General features: G+C 40.9%; 1 protein-coding gene across 13 annotated transcripts in view; it reads right to left on the bottom strand.

The window, feature by feature from the left end:
* The window catches only part of ITGB3BP (integrin subunit beta 3 binding protein), an 81,875-nt gene that overhangs the window by 51,198 nt on the left and 6,810 nt on the right, over positions 1–23,867 (bottom strand). For 11 of the 13 annotated variants that reach the window (XR_014790518.1, XR_014790519.1, XR_014790521.1 and 8 more), the window contains exons 2-4: positions 21,146–21,188; positions 13,312–13,447; positions 1,476–1,551 (exon numbers count right to left, since the gene is read on the bottom strand). Coding sequence is in view for 4 of the 13 variants with exons in the window: in XM_084852320.1 (XP_084708446.1) it covers positions 1,476–1,551; positions 13,312–13,447; positions 21,146–21,188 (255 nt within the window). In the remaining 9 variants the exon portion in view is untranslated. Of the gene's footprint in view, positions 1–1,475; positions 1,552–3,471; positions 3,587–5,812; positions 9,649–13,311; positions 13,448–21,145; positions 21,189–23,867 lie in introns of those variants that run through there. The other 2 variants (XM_084852322.1, XM_084852323.1) reach the window with 2 other exon arrangements.

The raw sequence follows: 23,867 nt of genomic DNA, 5'->3' as shown, positions 1-23,867 counted from the left end.
AAAGACAAGCCTCAGCTACATGCTATGTGATTACTGTGACATGTAATTTGGCTCAAAGAGTGGGTAGAACAGGAGAGGAGAGGGAAGGGAAGGGGAGGGAGACAGATTGATTAAAAAAAAAGCATTCAAAAGACCATGAGAGTGTCCATCCTCAGCAGAAACACAACATTGCATGAACAAATGCTACAAAATAAAGTAAGAGGACAAACATGTAGGAGCTCATGTGGCAATTTAACATTGCATCTCACAGGATGCCACTTTAACTGGAATGAGCAGTTGAAATAACTGAAGCAGTGCCATAGAATCTGGCAGCTTGTTGCACAGAAAAAGAATTAGTGAGCATTGTAACGTAATGCCAGATGGCCACATGTAAATGGAAGTCTCTATGATAGTGATGTCAAAAATGGAGTCTGAAAAGTGAAATATACTACATATATTTTCCTTCAGAACATAAAGAGCTTGGAAGTGCACAGAAAATATTAGTGTGTAGGTGTTTTTTTATATAGCATCTAACTATCCAGGGGTGCTTTGAACATTTTTGTAGTTTGTAGTGTTTTATCCCTCTTGGGAATAGCTCCTTGCATTGCCTCTGACGTTGCACAAAAAAAGGAAGTCTATCCTTGCAGAAGCTCCATGTGCACATCAGACTAACAAGGTGCAACCTAGAGAATATTTGGTGCACTTAGATCCCACTGAAGGGGTTACCCTTTCTACAAGAGCCCACTTCAGGAAAAGTGATGGTTTGAATTGCTCTCCCCAGCCCGTCCAAGTCTCCTCAGAAGATGTAAATAAGAAGCAACAGGTGATCTATCCAGCCCAAGTCAGCTTTGCATCCTTCATCAGGTACCTGGTTACTTTGGCCCTCAGTACTCCAAGGTTGCTAAATATCCCAAGAGGGATAAAAAACTACAAACCATAAAAATGTTCAAAGCACCACTGGATAGTTAGATGCCATATAAAAAACACCTGCACAGTAATATTTTCTGTGCACTTTCAAGCTCTTGTATTGCTACAAGAAAAACTATATAGATCGTTACAGCGAAACAAGTGACACACGAGATCAGTAATTGGCTCTCTCAGTAGTTTTATTATTACTGTAAATCAGGGATGGGCAACTTGTGGCCCTCCAGATGTTTTATCCTACAACTCCCATCAGCCCTAGCCAGCATAGCCAATGGTGAAGGATCATGGGAGTTGTTGGCCCTCCAGATGTTTTGGCCTACAAGTTACCCACCCCTGCTGTAAAGCAAATGTAGGGGGCAGCAAATTTAACTGGAGCAACAGTGTTAAAGGAAGGTGGATTTAACCCTTCACCACTATCTTTATCTAAACTGCTTAGTCCTATAGCAGAAACTGCTTTTCCAGATGCTTTGCTCCCCCTACCCCACATGCACACTTGGTTTAGACTAGTAAAAACAAACATGTAGGGTGATCTGATCACAAATCTCCCACATTACACCAATAGGTAACCTTACTTGTCATTCTCTTCCATTTCACGTTGCCTCTTTCTGGAGGATCTGAACGGCAGGTCTTTGGGTTCATCTTTATTCCCTAGATTAAAGAAATAGGAATAAATCAATTATTTTCTCCTTTGCATTCACTAAAGTAAAAAATCACATCAAAATAATACTAAGATTTAGAGCATTTCCTGTCTTGTACACAAGACAAACATGAACCCTTCTCTCAAATTCATTTGTAACCTTTTACTTTTTTCATTAAACAAATACACAATTGATCTATATTTGACTAATTACAGTTCTTTCATCACAAAAAACAATTAGTTAGAAAAGAAAGGGTACTAAGAGTACAGAGAGAAAAATGGAAATGAGCAACTTGCAGAAGAAGAAGAAGAAGCTGAAGGCGAGAAATAGGTGAACCAGTACAAATTGTGCAACACTCTCATAAGAAATAAGAAAAACAATCAAAGCCAACAGACTGAAAATACAAAATTTTGGTGAGGAAACAGGAAGTGAAGACTACATGTTTTGGTAACAGATTGTTTCAGTAGAGCAAAGGATGACAAAGAATCAAAAATTACACCCAGCTTGTGACTCCATCTGCAACTCCTTCTGCCCCCTCCCTCCAGAAGAAAGAGCCTGGAATCTGGGCTATGTCATCAACTGCCAGAAACAGAAGATTTTGCAGATCAATGGAAGGTCTGCTTCTGTGGGCCACCCCCTGAACTCATCTGGCAGCTCATGTACCCTCCCTCCAGAAGGAAGGGCCTTGAATGGGGAGTATGTCATCTGCCATACACACTCACATGTATCTCTGTTATAACTGCACCCTTGTGTGCCTCTTAATTATATGCTGCTTTGAGAGTCTATTTTGGCTGTAAAACAGAGTACCTACACCAACCCACAGATATTTGGTTAGATTACACCAAATTCAAAGGAACAAACAGGCAAGGAAGATAACCAAGACATTCAGTTTTACCTTGGTTAAGTCTGAGAACATATTCAAGACAGAGACCATAGAAAGAATGGAAATAAAGGAAAGGTCACTTCATACCTTGGACCATACAGAGCAGACAACGCACACAGAGCTTGTTTTTACCTGTGCCAACGCAAGAGCTTACTTTTACCCGTATCACTGCAGCACTTCCAGTCTCTCAAAAAAAGAAAAAGGTAGATGTATCCTTAGGGAGAGATTATAGTGCTCTTTAGCAGTCAGTCTCATTGGAGGAGCTGAGGAAGGGAGGCAAGCGCTCCCAAGTCATATATGGCAGGTGAGAGATTTCAACTTGCGGGGGCCCCCCCCCCCAACAGCACAAAATATCTGGAGAGGAAATGCAATATTTCAAATTGTAAAAGATCTTGTAGCAGGTAAACCTGGAGACCCGTTCCTCCCTGCAGCCACCAAAATTGCTGTGTTAACCATGAAAGATGCAGTGAACATGCAGGAGCTTCAGTCCACTGCCAATGCTCCACTTTCTACCTCCTTCTTTGGTTGATTGGCTTTAGGAATTACTCTGGCAGGGCCTGTTGTATTCGATTAGTGTCCCTAAGCCACATATCCTTCTGTGCACATCAGTGGGATGGATATATATATATGTGTCTGTGTGTGTGTGCGCGCGTGCGCTTGTGTGTTTATGTGTATATATGATGTGCAAGGATTTCATATACCTCTCTGATGAAGTGATTGCTGCTGGTGGGTTGCTGGGGGACTCAGAAAAGATAAAACTTCAGTGAGGAGCTCAAGTTCAAAAAGGTTGGGAAATATTGCCTTAAGATCCATCTTGTAAGCAAGCTGAACAAGATGTTTACAAATGTCCTGGCACAGGATGTGCTGATCAAGCCAAGTGACTGTGATGACAGATAAAGCATTGCAAAATTAAGTGGAAATCAATTGGACAGCTTGCATTCTCTATTTGTTCACTTCTTTAAATGTTCATTAAGAACAGTTTCCGCAGAGTGATAGTTACAAAAATAAAATCCCATTCATAGTTACAAAAATAAAATCCCAAAATACCTTTCATTCTAGCCACCTTAGCCAGGGCCAGCACTATTGAGCACCTGCAGAGGCCTACATCACAGAAGGGGGCCCACTGCCAATCCCTGGGGGCTCTCCGGTTCATTTGCCCTGTCTGAGTGCACAAGGAGAAGAAGCAGTCACCTCTGCATGCCATATTACCTTCCTCTGAGAGACGGTGCAGATTGGGCAGTGAATGGGCAGTGGCAACAATGGCTAAGAAAGGGGGTGGACCACTGAGAGCATTTTTCACAAGGGTCCTCTGAAACCACAACACATCCTTGTTACTATTTAGAAGATAAAAGGGAGGGGATGATTTGGCCGAAACTGACGGGAGCCAGCCGTGGATCTTGGCAATTTCATTAACACCCCCCACTACCCTTTCCTTCATACTTTGAGCACTGTACTGCCTTCCATTGACTGCATTCACCTAAAAAAAAAATTAAAAATCATTTTTTGCCAGTCCGTCCCCCCAATCCAAGAAAAATCCATTTGGTTAAAAACTGCTTCTATGGCTTTGCTAAGAAAACTTGAGCATAGGTAAGTTGGTTACAAAGTATGCAAGATTCTGGTGGGTCCCCTCCTCTGCTGGTGGGCCCTAGTGGGCTTACTGGCAGTTGGCGGGCAGCACCAGGGTTTCAAGAAGTACCATGTGGCTGGGAGCTGCCATTTTTATTTCCCTATAATACAAAAAGGCATAATATAAAGACTGGAGACAATCCAGTGTATCTATATAGTATTTCAATTCCTCTGTTGGGTTGCTTCCAAACTAGTCCCTTTCTCTGGAATTGGCATCTTTTGTTCATGCACTTTATGCGGCTAATCCAGCCAACAACGATGTTAAAATGTTGCAGCCTGGTGTTTTCTGTTGCATTTTTCAGAACTGATTTGTGACATTTTTTGTAATAAAATGCAACTGCAGCATCAGCTTGACCAGTGTGGACAAGCAAAATGCTATTAAGGACTTTTTGGAATCCTATGCCTTCACTTAAACACTGCCAATTTACAGGTTTACCCTGTTTTATTGCTTCTGACTATGGGATGAAAAGCCTGTCATTTACCCCTTGGATAATCTCTCTTAATTGCCCCGATACCAGTTTCTGTTTTTGTGGTGAGGGAGGGAAGCTTTAATTACTGGTTTCCTTGCATTATTTTAAATTTCTTTTTTTAAATAGCAAAAGAAGGTCATTAGTGGATGACAGTGTGCTTTAATAAAGTGAAGGGTAGAAGCTTATTTTATTTCTTCTTCCAACTAATTGTGGAAAAACAATGCCTCTGCAGCAATAAACAGCTCTGTAGAAGTAACCTTTGTTTTCTAAAACAAACAATGAAATGCCCAGGGAACTGTTTTCCTATGAAGGCTCATTGACCCACAGGAAAAGTCAACCAGGGTTCATACTCGAGGGTGGGTGTAGCCAGAGTTAGGCCCCAAATCAGCTTTAGATTGCATTCAAAATATGACCAAATGGACTTGATTTAGAAATGAAGCCTCCTCTCATTTAAGAAAATAAATACTCTGGCGAACTGAGTAATCTTTCTAGGATATGTTTGATTCACCACTCCGTTGTAAGGAGATATGTGAGAGGTAATTCTGGCCCCCTTTGGTACCCATTGTTTTCTGAATATTTTACAAACAGCCATTAAGAGATTTTCCTAACAAACCTAAATAAAAATTTTTAAGGTCAAAGCTTCCAAAAGCACTCAGATCAGTCTATTACAACAGACATTTGTTATCGACTCCGAGAACTGTGTTCATCATATCGTATACTATTTAATTTGAATGGTAAGTACATGATACTACATAAAAGAACGGGATCATTAAGCATTATAATTTTCATTAAAAAGTGGAATAATACAGGATTTGTACTGGAATTTTTTATCCAATGCCATTGTGAAGGCTCAAAGGCAGGTAACACATCAAAGCAGAGAGAAAACAGGCATGGTAAATGGAAAAGCCTTTAGGATTAACAAAAAAAAAAGTATTTGTTTCAGGCTCAAACTGCCTATTGTTATATCTTTATCATAATAAAAAAAATACAACTTATATAATTGTGTTCATAATAACAAATTAATCTTAACATTACATTGGATAAGAAAAACAATTTAATATTAAAAATATATAAGAGAAAATGGAGGACTTCTAGATGGCAACTTTGAATCTGAGCCCTTGCCACCATTTGGTAGCTTGGTGAAACTAGAAAAGAAAACCTATTGGTACTTTGCTGAATAATTATCCATCTAAATGTCAGCTGTGAACATGTGATCTCTCATTTTATGTGCAAAAGGACGGTTCCCTTATGCCCATATTTAATTACAATATGGAAATATAGCACACACTCACCTTTGCCTTTGACATCCCAACACACAGGATGTGTTTTCATCCTTTCAATCCTTCAGGCATTTCCCCCTTTTTTTCTCAGAAATAAGGCACATGAAAAAGTCAACAGATCTCTCTCTCTCTCTCTCTCTCTCTCTCTCTCTCTCTCTCTCACTCACACACTCACACACACACACACACACAGACTTTGTGTGTGAGAGACAGACAGAGACAGCGAATCATGAAAGCAAAATCCATATAATCTAATCAATAAAAGATAGGTTCAGGAACAAAGAAGATGCATAACCACCAATTGCAGCATTTGTAGTTTTAAAGTTGTACATTACATTATTTTAAATGTCAAATAGGTCTGTTGTCGCTTTCAGTTAACAGGACAGGATCGAGCAAAGGCACACCTTCATAAATTCCCAAATTAATCACTTTTTTTTTTCACATACAACTGGCTGTCCAGTACAGATCTTCCTTGTCTTTAACTAGTTCAGGTTAAGCACATGCATTCCTAAACCAGTTCCTCTTCTTCACTTCTACAGCAACTTCTTGATTGTATAATCCAGTCAAATAAACAAAATACATGCTCAGCCTACGCTAATAAAGGCAATTAGGAAAGGAATCTCTCTTTAGTATGCCTAGAAGACTTTCTATTTGATTCCTGACTGCCACTGAAATTAGTTAGTTTTGGGCCAAGTTACACACACTGTGATTTAGACCAGCGTCTGGAGAAAGTGAGTTCACCTTCGCCCTGTCAAAATAAATGGGACAATACCCTGAGCATTCTGACTTAAACAGAAGGGTAGAACATAAATTTTCTAAATAAATAAGAATGACTCATGACTAACGGGAATTTCTCAAATAACTTTCTCTGACTGGGGCTTACGGTGTACACTACACATAGTACCCAAGAACACATGATCTGGATAACATATGTTTCTTTCACTGATTGCATATTTGGTAAAGCAAATATGTAGATTTACCTCACACATTATAGGGTACATCAATTTGTAATATATAAAATGGTCCACAGACACCCTCTATAGTAGAAAGAGCTGCAGATCAGCAAAAGTGCTGAATGCCAAGTCTTGGAAAAAGAGTTCTAAGAAAGAGTGTTTTTTTCTCCAGTCTTCAGTGCTCTTCAAATAGTTCAAATAGAGACCTAGGTACATGAGAATGAAAAACCACAAAGCAGAAACCTAGGAAGCTCAAGTAATTTCTAAAATTGGGGGTGGGAAAAGACGGAACCAAGCCCTATTTCACACTGCAGAAATGAAAGCAGTGAAAATGCCATGGAATCTATCTAGAGACCCCAAATCAACTAACTTTATTACATTCCCTGGCAAATGTTTAGAAGAGTAGGAATGGACATAAGCCAGGCCTTAAGGAAACATGGTAACGAAAGGGAGGAAAAGGAACCAGGTCTGAGACAGGTGGACAAAGATCTCCAGGGAGGTAGAATAGTCCAGCCGCTGAAGATATGAAAATATCTTGTCACTGGCATTTATCTCCATCTAAACATATCTTGTCATTGGCATTTATCTCCACCTGGCTCTCCTCTACCTTTCTTCTTCATACTTTTCATGGAAGGGTTGAGCTTTCTTACTTTGTGGGAATTATCCTACACCAGACTTCCCCAAGCTCCAGATGCCCTCCAGATGTTTTGGACTATACCTCCCAGAATTCCTGACCTTAGCCATGTTGGCTGGGGCCAATGGGAGTTGAAGTCCAAAACATCTGAAGGGCCCCAGGTTGGGGAAGGCTGTCTTTCACATTAGTGTACACCTGACTGGGACTAGGTGGCTTTATAACTGAAGGGGTCCCAACCAAGGTTCTTCATTCCCTATTCAACTACTTCAATAATTTTTCTTCTTGAAAAGTTAGTATTTTTTTTTTTGCAACACTGTAATTCAGGGATGGGCAGATTTCAGGCTAGGGATGTCAGAGAAATCTGCAACAGATTCAAACGAGTTCAGATTTCTATGAATCTGACCTGTGGATTCCGCAATGGATCAGGTTTTTCTGAGTCGGCAGACTTGCGGACCGTTTTTTTTACATTGGGGGTGATTTGCACAAATTCGCATTAGTGCAAGTGCACACTTGCTCAAGTGTGCATTAATGCTAATGTGCATTTGTGCAAGTGTAATGAAATTCTCATGCATCCCTAAAAAAAATCAGATTCCATCAATTAGCAGACAATGGAAGGAAAGATGGCTGACAATTTGCAAAACACAGACAGAATGGATTTAACAAAATCTGTTCTTGTTGTTGTTCAGTCGTTCAGTCGTGTCCGACTCTTCGTGACCCCATGGACCATAGCACGCCAGGCCTTCCTGTCCTGCGCTCTCTCCCGGAGCGTGCTCAAGTTCATATTCATTGCATCCGTGATGCTATCTAGCCATCTCATCCTCTGCCGTCCCCTTCTCCTTTTGCCTTCAGTCTTTCCCAGCATCAGGGTCTTTTCCAGGGAGTATTCTCTTCGCATTAGGTGGCCAAAATATTGGAGCTTCAGCTTCATTATCTGTCCTTCCAATGAGCACTCAGGGTTGATTTCCTTTAGGATGGACTGATTTGACCTCCTTGCAGTCCAGGGGACTCGTAAGAGTCTTCTCCAGCACCACAGATCGAAAGCATCAATTCTTCGGCGCTCAGCCTTCCTTATAGTCCAGCTCTCACAGCCATACATTACTACTGGGAAAACCATAGCTTTGATTAGACGGACCTTTGTCGGCAAGGTGATGTCTCTGCTTCTTACTATGCTGTCTAGGTTGGCCATAGCTTTCCTCCCAAGGAGCAAGCGTCTTTTAATTTCATGGCTACAGTCACCGTCTGCGGTGATCTTGGAGCCCAAGAAAGTAAAATCTGTCACTGCTTCCATTTCTTCCCCTTCTATATGCCAGGAAGTGATGGGGCCAGCTGCCATGATCTTAGTTTTTTTAATGTTGAGTTTCAAACCAGCTTTTGCACTCTCCTCTTTCACCCTCAACAAGAGGCTCTTGAGATCCTCTTCGCTTTCTGCCATTAGGGTGGTATCATCTGCATATCGGAGGTTGTTGATAATTCTCCCAGCAATCTTAATTCCGACCTCTGATTCATCCAACCCGGCATTTCTCATGATGTACTCTGCATATAAGTTAAATAAGCAGGGTGACAATATGCAGCCTTGTCGTACTCCTTTCCCAATTTTGAACCAATCGGTTGTTCCATGTCTGGTTCTTACTGTTGCTTCTTGACCTTCGTACAGGTTTCTCAGGAGACAGGTCACTTTAAGAATTTGCCACAGTTTCTTGTGATCCACACAATCAAAGGCTTTAGCGTAGTCAATGAAGCAGAAATAGACGTTTTTCTGGAATTCTCTTGCTTTCTCCATGATGCAGCGAATGTTGGCGATTTGATCTCTAGTTCCTCTGCCTCTTCGAAACCCAGCTTGTACTTCCGGTAGTTCTCGGTTCGCATACTGCTGAAGCCTAGCTTGTAGGATTTTGAGCATCACCTTGCTGGCATGTGAAATGAGTGCAATTGTGCGGTAGTTTGAACACTCTTTGGCGTTGCCCTTCTTTGGAATTGGAATGTAAACTGACCTTTTCCAGTCTTGTGGCCACTGTTGAGTGTTCCAGATTTGTTGGCATATTGAATGCAGCACTTTAACAGCATCATCTTTTAGGATTTTAAATAGCTCAGCTGGAATACTGTCATCTCCGCTAGCTTTGTTGTTACTAATGCTTCCTAAGGCCCACTTGACTTCACTCTCTAGGATGTCCGGCTCAAGTTCAGTGACCGCACTATCATGGCTATCAGGGCTATCAGGGACATTCAGATCTTTCCTGTATAGTTCTTCTGTGTATTCTTGCCACCTCTTCTTAATCTCATCTGCTTCTGTTAGGTCCCTGCCTTCTTTGTCCTTTATCATGCCCGTCTTTGCACAAAACGTTCCCTTGAGATCTCCAATTTTCTTGAAGAGATCTCTAGTCTTTCCCATTCTGTTGTTTGCTTTGATTTCTTTGCATTGTTCATTTAAGAAGGCCTTCTTGTCTCTCCTTGCTATTCTCTGGAACTCTGCATTCAGTTGGGTATATCTTCCCCTTTCTCCCTTGCTTTTCGCTTCCCTTCTTTCCTCAGCTACTTGTAAAGCCTCATCAGACAGCCACTTGGCTTTCTTGCATTTCTTTTTCTTTGGGATGGATTGAGTTGCTGCCTCCTGAACAATGTTACGGACCTCCGTCCATAGTTCCTCAGGCACTCTGTCTATCAGGTCTAATCCCTGAAATCTATTCCTCACCTCCACTGTATATTCATCAGGGATATGATTTAGGTCATACCTGAACGGTTTAGTGGTTTTCCCGACGTTCTTCAATTTAAGCCGAAATTTTGCAAGAAGCAGCTCATGATCTGAGCCACAGTCAGCTCCAGGTCTTGTTTTTACTGACTGTATGGAGCTTCTCCATCTTTGGCTGCAAAGGACATAATCAATCTGATTTCGATATTGACCATCTGGTGACGTCCATGTGTAGAGTCGCCTCTTGTGATGTTGGAAAAGAGTGTTTGCTATGATCAGCGTGTTCTCTTGGCAAAACTCTATTAGCTTTTGTCCTGCTTCATTTTGTACACCAAGGCCATGCCTGCCTGTTATCCCGGTGATTTCTTGACTTCCTACTTTAGCATTCCAATCCCCTATGATGAAGAGGACATCTTTTTTTGGTGTTAGTTCTAGAAGGTGTTGTAGGTCTTCATAGAACCGATCAACCTCAGCTTCTTCGGCCTCAGTGGTTGGGGCATAGACTTGAATTACTGTGATGTTGAATGGTTTGCCTTGGATTCGTACTGAGATCATTCTATCATTTTTAAGATTGTACCCCAGTACTGCTTTTCCCACCCTTTTGTTGACTATGAGTGCTACTCCATTTCTTCTAAGGGATTCTTGCCCACAATAGTAGATATGATGGTCACCTGAATTAAATTCGCCCATGCCTGTCCATTTTAGTTCGCTGATTCCCAAGATGTCGATGTTCAATCTTGCCATCTCATGTTTGACTACATCCAGCTTACCTTGATTCATTGATCTGACATTCCAGGTTCCTAAACAATATTGTTCTTTACAGCATCGGATTTTCTTTTCACCACCAGACACATCCACAGCTGAGTGTCCTTTCGGCTTTGGCCCAGCCGCTTCACTCTTTCTGGCGCTACTTGGAAATACCCTCTGCTCTTCCCCAGTAGCATATTGGACACCTTCCGACCTGAGGGGCTCATCTTCCGGCGTCATCTCTTTTAGCCTTGTGATACGTTCCATGGGGTTTTCTTGGCAAGAATACTGGAGTGGGTTGCCATTTCCTTCTCCAGTGGACCACATTTTGTCAGAACTCTCTGCCATGACCTGTCCGTCTTGGGTGGCCCTGCACGGCATAGCTTATGGCTTCACTGAGTTACGCAAGCCCCTTCGCCACAACAAGGCAGTGATCCATGAAGGGGAACAAAATCTGTACATTGTACAAAATCTGTACATATCAGGCTTGTGGGATCTACTTTTTTATTATTATTAAAATCCTGGAGATCCAGCAGTCAGAGCCTGGTGCAAAAGACATACACTTTTGAGTACCAGAACTGAACAGAGATCACAGTCCTTCCACATAAAAATGCACAAAAACTCTTTGTTACCCCCTGTCCCAAGATTTCTTCATTTCAGCAGTATAGTTCTGAAGAGGGGAGAGACATTTTGTTGTTGTTACTGTTACATTATTGGGAGTGAGAAATCCTTGCTGAACTACTGCAAATCACCCAGAAATCTGCCTGTAGATGCCAGTCTACCTTCTGCCCATCCCTGCTGTAATTCTACTGCTGAAGCTGGTATTGCTGGAAATTTGGAATTCCATAGTGGGACATTGCACAGTGCTACATTCACTTCAACAGTATAATATAGGCAGAACTGGAAAAAAATTCTATAGAGCCACTAGCTGGGTTCGGGTAAAACCTATATCCCACAAGTAAATGATGAGGAAAGGGATGTCAGTTGCCCATAATCTCCTCACACTGAAGTTAAGACACAAGCCTGCAATTGAAAGAGAACATTCAGCATGAATTACCTAATTTATTACATTATTCATGTTTCACCAAGGTTATCATCAGCTTGGGATAAGGTGGCACCATGATCACATTGCCACTTTGCTTGAAAGGTAAAGATAACCACCATTCCCTCATTGAGTTAGTGAAAGTGGTCTCAGAAGAGGTGTGTTTACCTAGATATAAGCTGTCACTAGTATAGAGTGGAAAGAAGCAAGAGTGTAAGACTGCCTTCTAAGGTAGATGGTAGGCCCTTATACCTTACATAACTGTAAGGTAGAAGGGCAAGCACAGTTACCGTTCGCTTCAGTTTTATGTAGTAAGATGTTTTGTCCCATCCTCCTACCAACAGACCTTGCTTGCCTAGTGCTTTCCTGACACTAGGGGGGAAAGATAGTACATAGGATGCAGGAAGCAAATGCAGCTGTTTCTAGCAGACTGAAGGACAATGGAGGAAATGCAATTGACAGATGAGAAGTTCTCCATCCAGGCAGGCTCCCACCAGAGTCTTCCTGATTACATGAGAAGGACTCCAATCAATGGCTGAAGCTATGTAACCATGTAATAAAGTGTCCAGATCAGAACATTTAGACCTCCGCATATGAAAAAGTAGGATATTCCATACACAAACACACACACATATACTTTAAAGCTTCAACTATCCTAAATCCTCCCTTCAGTCAAGCATTTTGCAACTCAAGATACATCTTCTAGAAATGGTTATACTAGGTAATCAAATGAAGGCTTTAATGTGTTTTGCAGACAACTAGTCAGAGATCTAGTGATGAAAAAAATTAAATGAAATTCTTGATTATTACTATAATGTCTTCTTGAACATTGAGGTGATGCATAGAGGACAAAATTAAAACAACTGCATTCTATAATAACTCTATGCCAAAGTATTCTGGAAGTGTTGATTGTGAAAAACTTGCATAAATCTGGCAACAATTATGTATGTATAATGATACCAAAGGTCAGATGATTTACTCACGATCAGTGACAAATGTGAAATTAATGCAATGTTAGACATTATTAAAATATGATTCAGTATCATTACAGGGCAGCATAGTCCTTCTTTAACCAATACCAATGTTAAATCTATTAAATGTGACAAAATTTCAAATAGCAGGGAACAAGAAACAGCACAATACTTACTGTATTGACAAACTTTGGCCTATAGAAACTCTATACAGAAGGAAAACTGGCCTCTCTAAAATTAGTTTTTGATTCTCTTCAGTGAGCAAATGATAGCAAAACCAGTCAGAGAAGAAAGTTTAAATATGTTTGTGAGGGTGTAAAAAAGTTGGACTTCATAATAAAGATCCAAGTCCACACTCAGGTAAAAAGAAAAAAGAAATTAGAACTACCATGTAAGACATAAATTACTAAATCAAGTATCTGACTTGGTCAATTACCAGAAAAATTCTATAGTAAGTAGAAGAGAATGTTCAACTAACCATTTGATGGGCCATTTCTGTTCTCTTGTACATTATTGCTCCTGGGACTTGAAAATGGACTCATCAGGCGTGTTCCTGTTGTTGGTGAGTAAGAACGGAGATTTTTCTTGCTGCTCCCTGACATTGTTGCTGGCACCTAAATAATAATAAAAAAACAACAAAGCAACCTGTACAGGACGTTGCAGTGAAAGGCACCTTCACATTCTCTTTCATCCTTGACAATCCACATTGTTGCCTCTGCGCTTCCTCTCAAGACAGCTTATACAATTATCCTAGAAGACAGGATAATCTTCTAGGATCATATGGGAAGCAACAATAACAGCACTGCCAGCCCCCAGGGAGGTGCAGGATAAGCATCCTGTCTCCTAGGATGCACTTGATCCACTTTCTCTTGATGCACTTTCAGGTATCCCCCAGACCCTGGATTAATGTCCAAGAATTCCAGTTCATAAAATAAACTATGTTTCTAGTACTCATGGTGGTAATACGGGACTGAGGTTGTGTACTGTGGCCACATTAAAAGAATCACAGTATTTTCAAGCCCACTCATCTATTCCAAGGGACTGACAAGTGTTAACTTTTAGAAGATTAACAATTCCTGTTTAAGAAAAATAGACAGCCATAGATGTTGCATCTGTCACATTAGCGAAAACCAAAAGCAAATTAAAATAAAATTATATTTTAATGTGGCCCTAAAAGCTGAAGCTGTATCAATGGCCCAAAACTTGCCCTACAGCACGTGTGGTACACGAACAGCCATGCCCACACACCACCTTCTTCAGCACAATTGCATGCCTACCAACCCACCAAACAGTTGTTTGGGAGCACAATTTAAATGGGGAAGCATTACTAGTGAGGCTGACTGCTGCTTTCAGTGGATCTTATGTAGCATTCGTAATGTCTGGGTGAAAGAATTATATGGGAAACAACAATATGTTTGCTGTTTCCTGCCTCCCAGCTGAGCACAGCAGAGCAGAGGAAGCTGCTCCAGCTGGTCTAGGGACTACAGAAGCAAGCAAGCTCCCAGAGAGAGAGCAATCAGAGCGAGCAAACAGGGGGAGCAAACAGGAGTTGGCCAGGGGTGTTGCAGTGAAAGAAGAGACAAAGGAGACAAAGGCAAAGAGGTCCGTGGGCTGGAGGAAGCCCAGGGGGCTGTCCTTTTCCTTCTGAGTGGCTGTGAGCTCACCAGGTGCTCCTGAGAGCTCCAACTGAATTGGGGGGGGGGGTGGCCTGGGTACTCCCAGCAGCTGTGTGAGCAGGAAGTTTCAGTCTGTTTCCCGCCTCCCAGCTGAGCAGAGCAGCGCAGCGCAGAGGAAGCTGCTCCAGCTGGTCTAGGGACAATAAAAGCAAGCAAGCAAGCAAAGGGCTGGATGTGCCTGATCTTGTCTGATCTCGGAAGCTAAGCAGGGTCAGCCCTGGTTAGTACTTGGATGGGAGACCGCCTGGGAATCAGACTTCTTGCACGGAGGAGGAGGTTGGACTCGATGGTCTTGTAGGCCCCTTCCAACCCTATGATTCTATGAAGTTCCCAGAGAGAGAGCAATCAGAGCGAGTGAACAGGGGGAGCAAACAGGAGTTGGCCAGGGGAGTTCGGCAGGGAAGGTCAAGGGGGAGGCCCCTAAAAATTTTTGAACATTTTTTAAAACATTTTTTAAAATTTATTTGTCTTGTAACACACACTTCCATACCAGTGGGACTCTGTTTTTAACCTCCAGTGAGTAAAGGACCAGGCACAGGCTACCCTAGAACAATCAAAGAGCTAGACACAGAAAGGAAAAGAGACTATGGAAGGACAAGACTCTCCAGTGGTGGTGACCTGCAAGGTGTGTGCAGTGTTTGTTTTCTTGCCTGAGAACAACATGGCCTACACATGCAACAAGTGCAAATTGATCATACTGCTGGAAGAAAAAGTAAGAGGACTGAAGCAGCGACTGTCGACCCTCCAGGGAATAAGAGAACACGAAGAGTTCTTGGACAGAACTGTGGAACTACAGCAACAAAGTGAAGAACAGAAGCTTGAAGAGCAACAGCAAGCTGAGGCAGAAGTGGGAAATGCTGAGGTGAGGAAAAATGCATTAGAGGATACTCCTTGGAAAAGGGCGACAGGAGCAGAAGAACTAGAAGCTACTCTGCACCAGTGGAAGCAGTGGAGCTATAGAACCATTTCCAGGTACTTGCGGATGAGACTGGAGGACAGCCTGCAGAGGAAGAATTACAGGGGACCCCACATGAAAGGGAGCAAGAGGCTGAAGGTCAGTCAAGCAGAGGTAATGAAACCAAGGCCAGATAGTTTTCTCATCCATCCTTCCAGTAGTTAGAAGAGGGGCAGAAAGGGAAAGAAAAATACTCCAGGTGAATGACTGGCTATGAAGGTGGTGCCAACAAGAGAGATTTGGATTCTCGGACCACGGGCTATACTTCTTGGAAGATGGACCACTGGCAAGGGACGAGTTGCACCTCACAAAAGCTGGGAAGACTGTGTTTGGCCACAGCATGAAGAACTTTATCAGGAGGGCTTTAAACTGAATCCTACAGGGAAGGGAGACATAAAGTTGGAGGTAACAATAGACGAAGGCTCATGCACTGCAACGGAGAGAACAGCAATCCATCTGTAAGCACCTTGACAACAATGCCGTGATTACTTGAAGCCAACATGGATTTGTCAAGAACAAACTCTGCCAGACGAATCTGATCTCATTTTTTGATCAAGTAACCTCCCTTGTGGACCGTGGGAATGCTGTAGACATCATATACCTTGACTTCAGCAAAGCTTTCGACAAAGTGCCCCATGATATCCTGATGAGCAAACTAGCTCGATGTGGGCTAGATGAAACAACGATCCAGTGGATCCACAGTTGCCTACAGAATCGGACTCAAAGAGTGCTTATCAATGGGACCTTCTCAAACTGGGGAGAGGTAACGAGTGGGGTACCACAGGGCTCAGTCCTGGGCCCAGTGCTCTTCAACATTTTTATGAATGACTTGGAGGAGGAGGTGCAGGGAATGCTGATCAAATTTGCAGATGACACAAAATTGGGCGGGATAGCTAATACTTTGGAAGACAGAAACAAAATTCAAAGTGATCTGGATAGACTGGAGCACTGGGCAGAAAACAACAGAATGACATTTAATAGGGACAAATGCCAAGTTCTGCACCTAGGAAAAAGAAACTAAATGCACAGTTACAAGATGGGGGATACGTGGCTCATCCACACTACAAGTGAGAAGGATCTTGGAATTGTTGTCAATCACAAGCTGAATATGAGCCAACAATGTGATGTGGCTGCAAAAAAGGCAAATGCTATTTTGGGCTGCATTAAGAGAAGCATAGCTTCCAAATCCCAGGAAGCATTAGTTCCCCTCTACTCAACACTGGTTAGGCCTCATCTGGAGTACTGTGTCCAGTTCTGGGCACCACACTTTAAGAAGGATGCAGACAAGCTGGACAGGGTTCAGAGGAGGGCAACAAAGATGATCAGGGGACTGGAAACAAAGCCCTATGATGAGAGACTGAAAGAACTGGGCATGTTTAGCCTTGAGAAGAGAAGACTGAGGGGAGATAGGATAGCGCTCTTCAAGTACTTGAAAGGTTATCACAGAGAGGAAGGCCAGGATCTCTTCTCAATCACCCCAGAGTGCCGGACACGGAAGAATTGGCTCAAGAACAGGAAGCCAGATTCCGGGTGAACATCAGGAAAAACTTCCTGTTAGAGCAATACGACAATGGAATAAATTACTTAGGGAGGTAGTGGGCTCTCCCACACTGGATGTATTCAAGATGATGCTGGACAGACTTCTGTCAGGGATGCTCTGACTTGGATTACTGCAATTAGCGGGGGTTGGACTCGATGGTCTTGTAGGCCCCTTCCAACCCTACTATTCTATGATTCTATCAGCACTGCCAGCCCCCAGGGAGGTGCAGCATTGATGTCGTTGCTTCACACATGATCCCCTCATCAACAGGATCCCTTCATTCAACTGGTCCCAGTATGGAAGGAAATCCAGTAAATGGGCTGCATGTTAAGAATGGCCAAGTATTGGGCAGACTGATGGACTTATTTTTATATAAATTCTTCATACCCTGATTCTCAAACTAATTTCCCAAAGGGACATAAAAATAAACAAGTGAGACCTGCAACAAAACATTGCAGAATGCTCCTGTTCAGGATATCCCACTCCACTGTTCAGGATACTCCACACCTGCCTCCCAGTATCCCCCCCCACCCCGCCCCGCCAACAGTCAGGGCAATATCCACCTGTGTCATTCCGTTAGCATGAATAACGTTGCACTAGCAGAAACTAGGTTCTGAACTATGAGCAAGAGGTTTGCCAGCGTAATAACGCAAGGACATTTGTTGGAGCTCCACTAGCACTACTTGATTTTGCAGAATGACACCAGTGGATATTGCCTTTGTCAGGATTCTGACAGTGTGCTCCATCCTCATTGGACTGTTTTTGGTGTCCCCCACTTTAGTGTTTTTCTTCCGAAGTTTTTTGTATTTCTGCAAACCTTGGGATTCCCCTGAGCCTGCTGGTACCTCCCTCTTGTCCTTGGATGGTGCTGTTTCGGCTACATAAGGACCAACAATCAAAGAACTGAGATCACAATTAATATATATTATGAAGTATAATATTAAAATGAATTAAAGCACTAAAAAATAAAAAACAGATCAGAATATTGTTTAGTCACAAGTTCAGGCATATAAGAATGCTGTTTGCAGTGTGCTACATGGAGTTGGACCAACTGCAATCCTAAACACACTTACCTGTGAGTAAGTTCCATTGAATACAATGGGACTTGCTTCTAAGTAAATATGCATAGGACTACTCTGCATAAAACTCTTAAGCTGCAATTCTATGCAGGTTTAGACAGAAAACGTCCTACAACAATGGCTGAGGAATGATGGGAGTTGTAGGAATTTTTTCAGTCTCAACATGCATAGGATCGTGCCCTTAGTTGATAAGTCATATCAGTTTTAGCCAATTAAATCAGCATACATTTACATATGAATAAAATATACTACTGAAGAAGAAGCATGCCTTTTTAGATAATACATGTACCTAGATAAGAAGAAGCATGTCTTTTTAGATAATACATGCTGGAAACAAGCACCAATTTAGAAGAGGCATTCTCTTGTATGAGAAAGAAGGGAGAATGCCTCTTCTAAGATAATAACTGCCACTGATAATTTTGTAAGGGAGGGAGCAATCCTATGGCCACTAGTCAGTGGCTAGACGGCCATAGGATATGCTGTTTTCTGAGAACCGACCTCAGCCTGCGCTTCGAGGTTACTTCCCAGAAAACCAACCTCCCCTCACATCCACACTGCCTCGGAGACAGCACAGAGAAGCTCCGTCCTCCGCGCTCAGAAGAGGAGCATAGAGCAGCTGAAAAGGGGCAGGGCTGGGGGCTTTCCAGGGCAGGGAGAGTGGATCTGCATACAGCAGCATCCTCTCAGGAGAGATGTGGAGGGAACGATCCCCCCCCCCCCCGGCTTCTCCTGCATTTCTTTGGATAGGCTGCGGTTGCCTCCGAGTTTGGAGGCAGCCGCCTATCTAGATAGGACTGCGCCCTTATTGTACTAAAACATATATTTTTAAAAATAATCTTGTGGCAGATTAATCAGAGTCTGTCTTTAGTTGATCAAAAGTTTTTAATCTATTAATATTAATAGATTAATTTTAATCTACTAATGGCCCTCTCTTAGAGTTTCACCATATGGCAAAAAATTCTTGTTCAGGCAGGCGTTTCTCTTGTCAGATGGATAGGTTTTATCTGCTACATCTGCCTGCTTTTACTATACTATACTACTGTTTTTCTCTTTTGGAGTTTTATGGTATTGTATAGTTGATTTTAATTGCTCTTGGCTGCCCTGAATGGTGCATATGCACCAGAAGGGTGGGATATACATGTTTTTTTTATAAAAATAAAATAAAAAATAATCACTAAACACTGCAGCCCGGCTGATTAACAAAAGATTCCACATCTTCATATTTACAAAAATCTTACAACATTTATACAAAAATGTATTTTGAAAAACCCCAGTGAGATAATATTCATGTCTCATTCAAGGCAACAATGCAATTGAAAAACTCTCCCTACCACAAACAAGTTCACAAATATTTCTATTTATTATTATCATTATTAGTACTATTACTATTATTCTTAAATTTATAAAGCACCTAACATTTACTAATCCCTGTACAAAGATTAAAAAACAAGGCAGTCCCTGCCCCCAGACTTACAGTCCAATAGAAACAACACAAAATGAAATAGGGATGGGGAAGAAAATATGCCAATTCAGGCAGCAATTCTTAAAGTTACCATTTGAGGTTACGACTGCCACTCTTGACTTTACCTGTACTTCCCCTTCTATGTATGCTCTCCTACATACATTCCCAAAACTGCACATGTAAGCCACTCCTGGGCAACATATACAACATAAACTTTGTACTTCTGGAAATTTTTCATTTTTTCCTTTTCTTTCAACAATTTCAATCATCTTAAAGATTCACACTAAGCAAATAGGTAATTCTCCCAGCTCATAAACAGTGTTAGTGATTAATTCCATCACTGAATTTTTGGAAGCCTGATAAAACCTCAAGCTTTCAACGGAGAAATGTTGTCACTGAAAACATCCTAAATAGTTATTCTCAAAACAAACATTTTTTTCCTTTTCATTTCCATTTCAGGAGGATAAAACAGCTTTAGGGTGGAACAGAATAATTTCAAGCTGGACTGCTCACCTCCAAAAATGCTACTTTAACCAAGGAAACAGATGCAAAATTACAGTCACAGCTGTATTCAGAATACAACAAGGTGGGTAATGGAAACCTAAATTGCTAATTAAATTGCTAATGATTTTTCTTAGTGCCACTACTGTATTTTGTCACCTTTGTTTAAATACAAAAAGTATACAGAACATTCTTAACACTGCCAAGTTTCTAATTTTGCCAAGTAACACTGAGACCTCTAAAGACTACCATCTATAAAGAAATCACTGGTATGTGCAGACAGAACTGGAGGTTCATTTTATTGACCAGCCATTTAGACATACTTGCTCCCCTGTCTATTTTGCTTCCTTTAATGCTACCTGCCTCATGAACTCCTCAGCATTAGTGATCATAGCAACACCCACAGTTGGTATTGGAAGATAATAAACTCGCATGTGTCGTGACATGATGGGACTGGAAATATGTGATAGCCACATTTTAGGAAAAAAGAGAAAGTGAAATCAGAGCAACAGTACAATTTTATTTTTATTGTGATAACTGTAGGGGAAATTTATTGCAGTGTTAGTATTTTATCGTTTCATTATGTTAGATTAGCTGAGAGGTGTAATTACATTCTCAACATAAAAATGTCTTTAATGTTTTCATTTCAATTTTGCAGTTTATAATATGCAGATTACAGCATTATCATAATCCCATATTGTTGTATGTACAGTAAGATGGGAGTGCATTTGCTTCACCAATTATGGAACCAATTTCTAATAAATGATTTCACAAAGGTCCCAACTCATTTGGTGTTTGAGAGAGGTGTGTACATAATAAAAACAACAACAACACTGCAGTTCCTTCAGTTATAGGCTATTACTTCATGGATACAAAGTTAAAATATTACACAAGAACAGGTTTTTTTCCTACCAAAGACGTCTGGCAGTCACTTTTTCTCCATATTCAGGGATGCTTTATTGCAGATTTCTCAGTCAACAGCTGAACATATCTATATATATGAGGTATACATATTTCCTAGGAGATATTTTATATCTATATCTATATATCTCCTAGGAAACAATTTATTCATTAAAAAGGAGACCTACAAAAAACTTACTTTTCCCATGGTAAGGCTGTCCAACTTCAGAGCTCTCTTAACACTAGAAGAGAAAGGAGGAAAAAACAAGTTTTCTCATTCTTCAAAATGATTTTCTACTGAGTAGGTCCCTTATCAGTAGTTATCAAACCATATACAATCAATGTATTTTTATACTATGGAAACAAAGCTCATACAAGGCAAATGTATTAAATAGCTAGTGAATACTGCTTTGAAAACTGAATCCCATTCTTGCCTGTCTCCCACCCCAAATCCCACCCCTATGATTATGCAAACTGGGACAAACCAGTTCAATTGGGATACCAATGTCACACTGCCACCTGAAAAAAAAATTGCTTTATACAAAATACTAATTATGAATACAATCCTGCAGAATAGCATAACTTACCTTTTGTGCAGGTACTGAAATTATTTTGCCATTCATAAAAATAATGTACTAGGCGTTTAGACACCAGTACATTCAAGGTGAAAAAAGTAGTTCTTCTCATCATTTTAGCTCTTAACATGATTCAGTGCTACTAGACTATGACTTAACTAGGGAACAGATGCTCTATGTCTTTACAGGTCCCCAAACCATAAGAAACTATTTTCTCGTGTTCTTCACTATACTGATTCAGGAACATGCCAAGCTTCCTCTGTAAAATCTGTTCTGCTGAACTGGATGCCCAGCTGTTAATGGCAACACTAGGAATGGAAAGCTGAATATTTATAATACTTTACATCGTACAGCTGTCTTCTAAAGAGCAGTCATCAAAATTTTATTGAATGCAGACTAAATACTCAAAGGAAAGAAAGGTCAACATAAATTAAGACTATTTTTCCCAGAGACAACTCCAACTTTTAAAGTACATTCTTAAATCTTAAACAACAGTTAAAGGCTTTTTATATAAAGCAACTAAAAACCTTTAAAACCAACCAATAAAGGCTTCAAAAGATTATTTTAGATTAAACAAGGTTTGCAGAACCATTTCATTTCAGAATATAACGGCACAGGCACCATGTTGGAAATAGGCCATTTTGATTTAGTAACCAAGAGCTCAACGCTTAAAAGGTTTTACAAACATAAATGGCCAGAAATTCTAGCAAGGCCAGAGCCTGAATTGACCTCATTCCAAAAAAAAAATTGTTTTAAGTTTTTTTACTTTGACATTCTTCAATCATAGAAAGAAAGCTTAAAAGTATCTTTGCAACATGACTATATTATGCTTTTCCAACTTTAACATCTTAATTGAAAATAAATTACTAGGGTAAAATGGTCTTTAAAAAACAGACAAGCTATGGAAGATTTACATTTTTTTAATATTAGAAAGGCACCACATTCTTGCCAAGGGACAATCAAAGCTGAAACAGTTTGACACAAATTCTTAACAGCATGTTTCTTTTTAAATATAGTGCCCCATATTGCTTAAGGAATGCAGACTCCATTACATCTTCCACCCCAGTGGCAGCAGAGAAACATTTTATACGTTAATACATTCACTCTGCAAAGGTGCTCTAGGGGACGATGTATTTGCATGCTACACTAAGGCATGTTATGATGGAAGTTTTTATGACGGACTTCAGAGGAAGCTGGAAGCCAAAGTACAGAGAATCTAGACTCAAGGTAGCTTTATGATTAGAATAAATGAAAAACTACATGAAAATCCCATTAAATTATAGCAACCTGAAATTTTTTTTGATAAAAAAAAATGGCAATGTGGTCAAGCACTGTGCTATCTGAAATTTGTCAGTGACTTTGGATGGCAGCAGAGTTACAGTGTGCCCAAATTTTCCTTCATTTGCCTGTGGAGACACTAAACTCTGAAATAATTGAGCTGATCAGCCATTCATATTCCAAGGAAGAACTATTTCATCAGGAGAGGCAAAATCTTGTTGTCTATGCATTTTGGTTTTCTTAGGGTCACAACTGTGCTACAGAAATGTTTTACACAGGTACAAACCTCCCCAGTGCACTAACAGTAAGATCAGGCACAGGCACCATTGCAAATTTTAGGAGTGCAGCTAAGTGGTGGAATTGGGGGTGAGAATGAATTCAGAGTTCAACTGTTTTTTTTAAAAAAAGAAGTATATTTGAGGAAGAATTTGTTGCAATTCTTATGTATAACTGTTTCTATGTCATTGCATTTCAGTAGGAGGAATTGCATTCTATTTAAGCTGGACTGGCTTGTCATTCAAACCAGATAGCTAAATGTGAAGATGAACAAATGAAATATATAAAAATGTAAACTACGGGTTCTGGCTGTCACCAACTCTGGATTAGATACAGCCTAATAACACAGTCCTATGCATGTCTACTCAGAAGTCCTATTGAGTTCAATGGGATGTACTCCCAAGTAAGTATGCATGGAATTGTAACCCATTTTAGTTGAACTTTGTGCCCACTGATCAATGGGACCCAAATCATGACTAACTTGCCCCACTGACTTCAATAGGACCTAAATTCAATAAACTTAGTCTGGAATGGATCCAACCCTGAGCAGGAGCAGTAAGAACATGTCTTAGATTTCTTCTTAGATCTTAGAAAATCTTAGATTCCTCCTGTCCTTCGAGAAATCTAAGACTGTGGAAGAACAGAAGCCATGGCCACATGAATTGTCCAATAACTATACCAAATGTTTAAAGATGTGACACATGGTCCTCATCATATGTTCTTATGAAGTAAGGTGCATATAAGCTGACTCATTAGATGTGGAGGGGTGTCCCCCCACCCCACCCCCATGTA

Source organism: Heloderma suspectum, chromosome 4 (genome assembly GCF_057233095.1).
Source record: "Heloderma suspectum isolate Gila_16-S chromosome 4, 16-S_ref, whole genome shotgun sequence".
NCBI classification, from domain to species: Eukaryota; Metazoa; Chordata; class Lepidosauria; order Squamata; family Helodermatidae; genus Heloderma; species Heloderma suspectum.
Note: the sequence above shows the minus strand (reverse complement) of the source record. Positions and strands in the feature narration are given on the sequence as shown.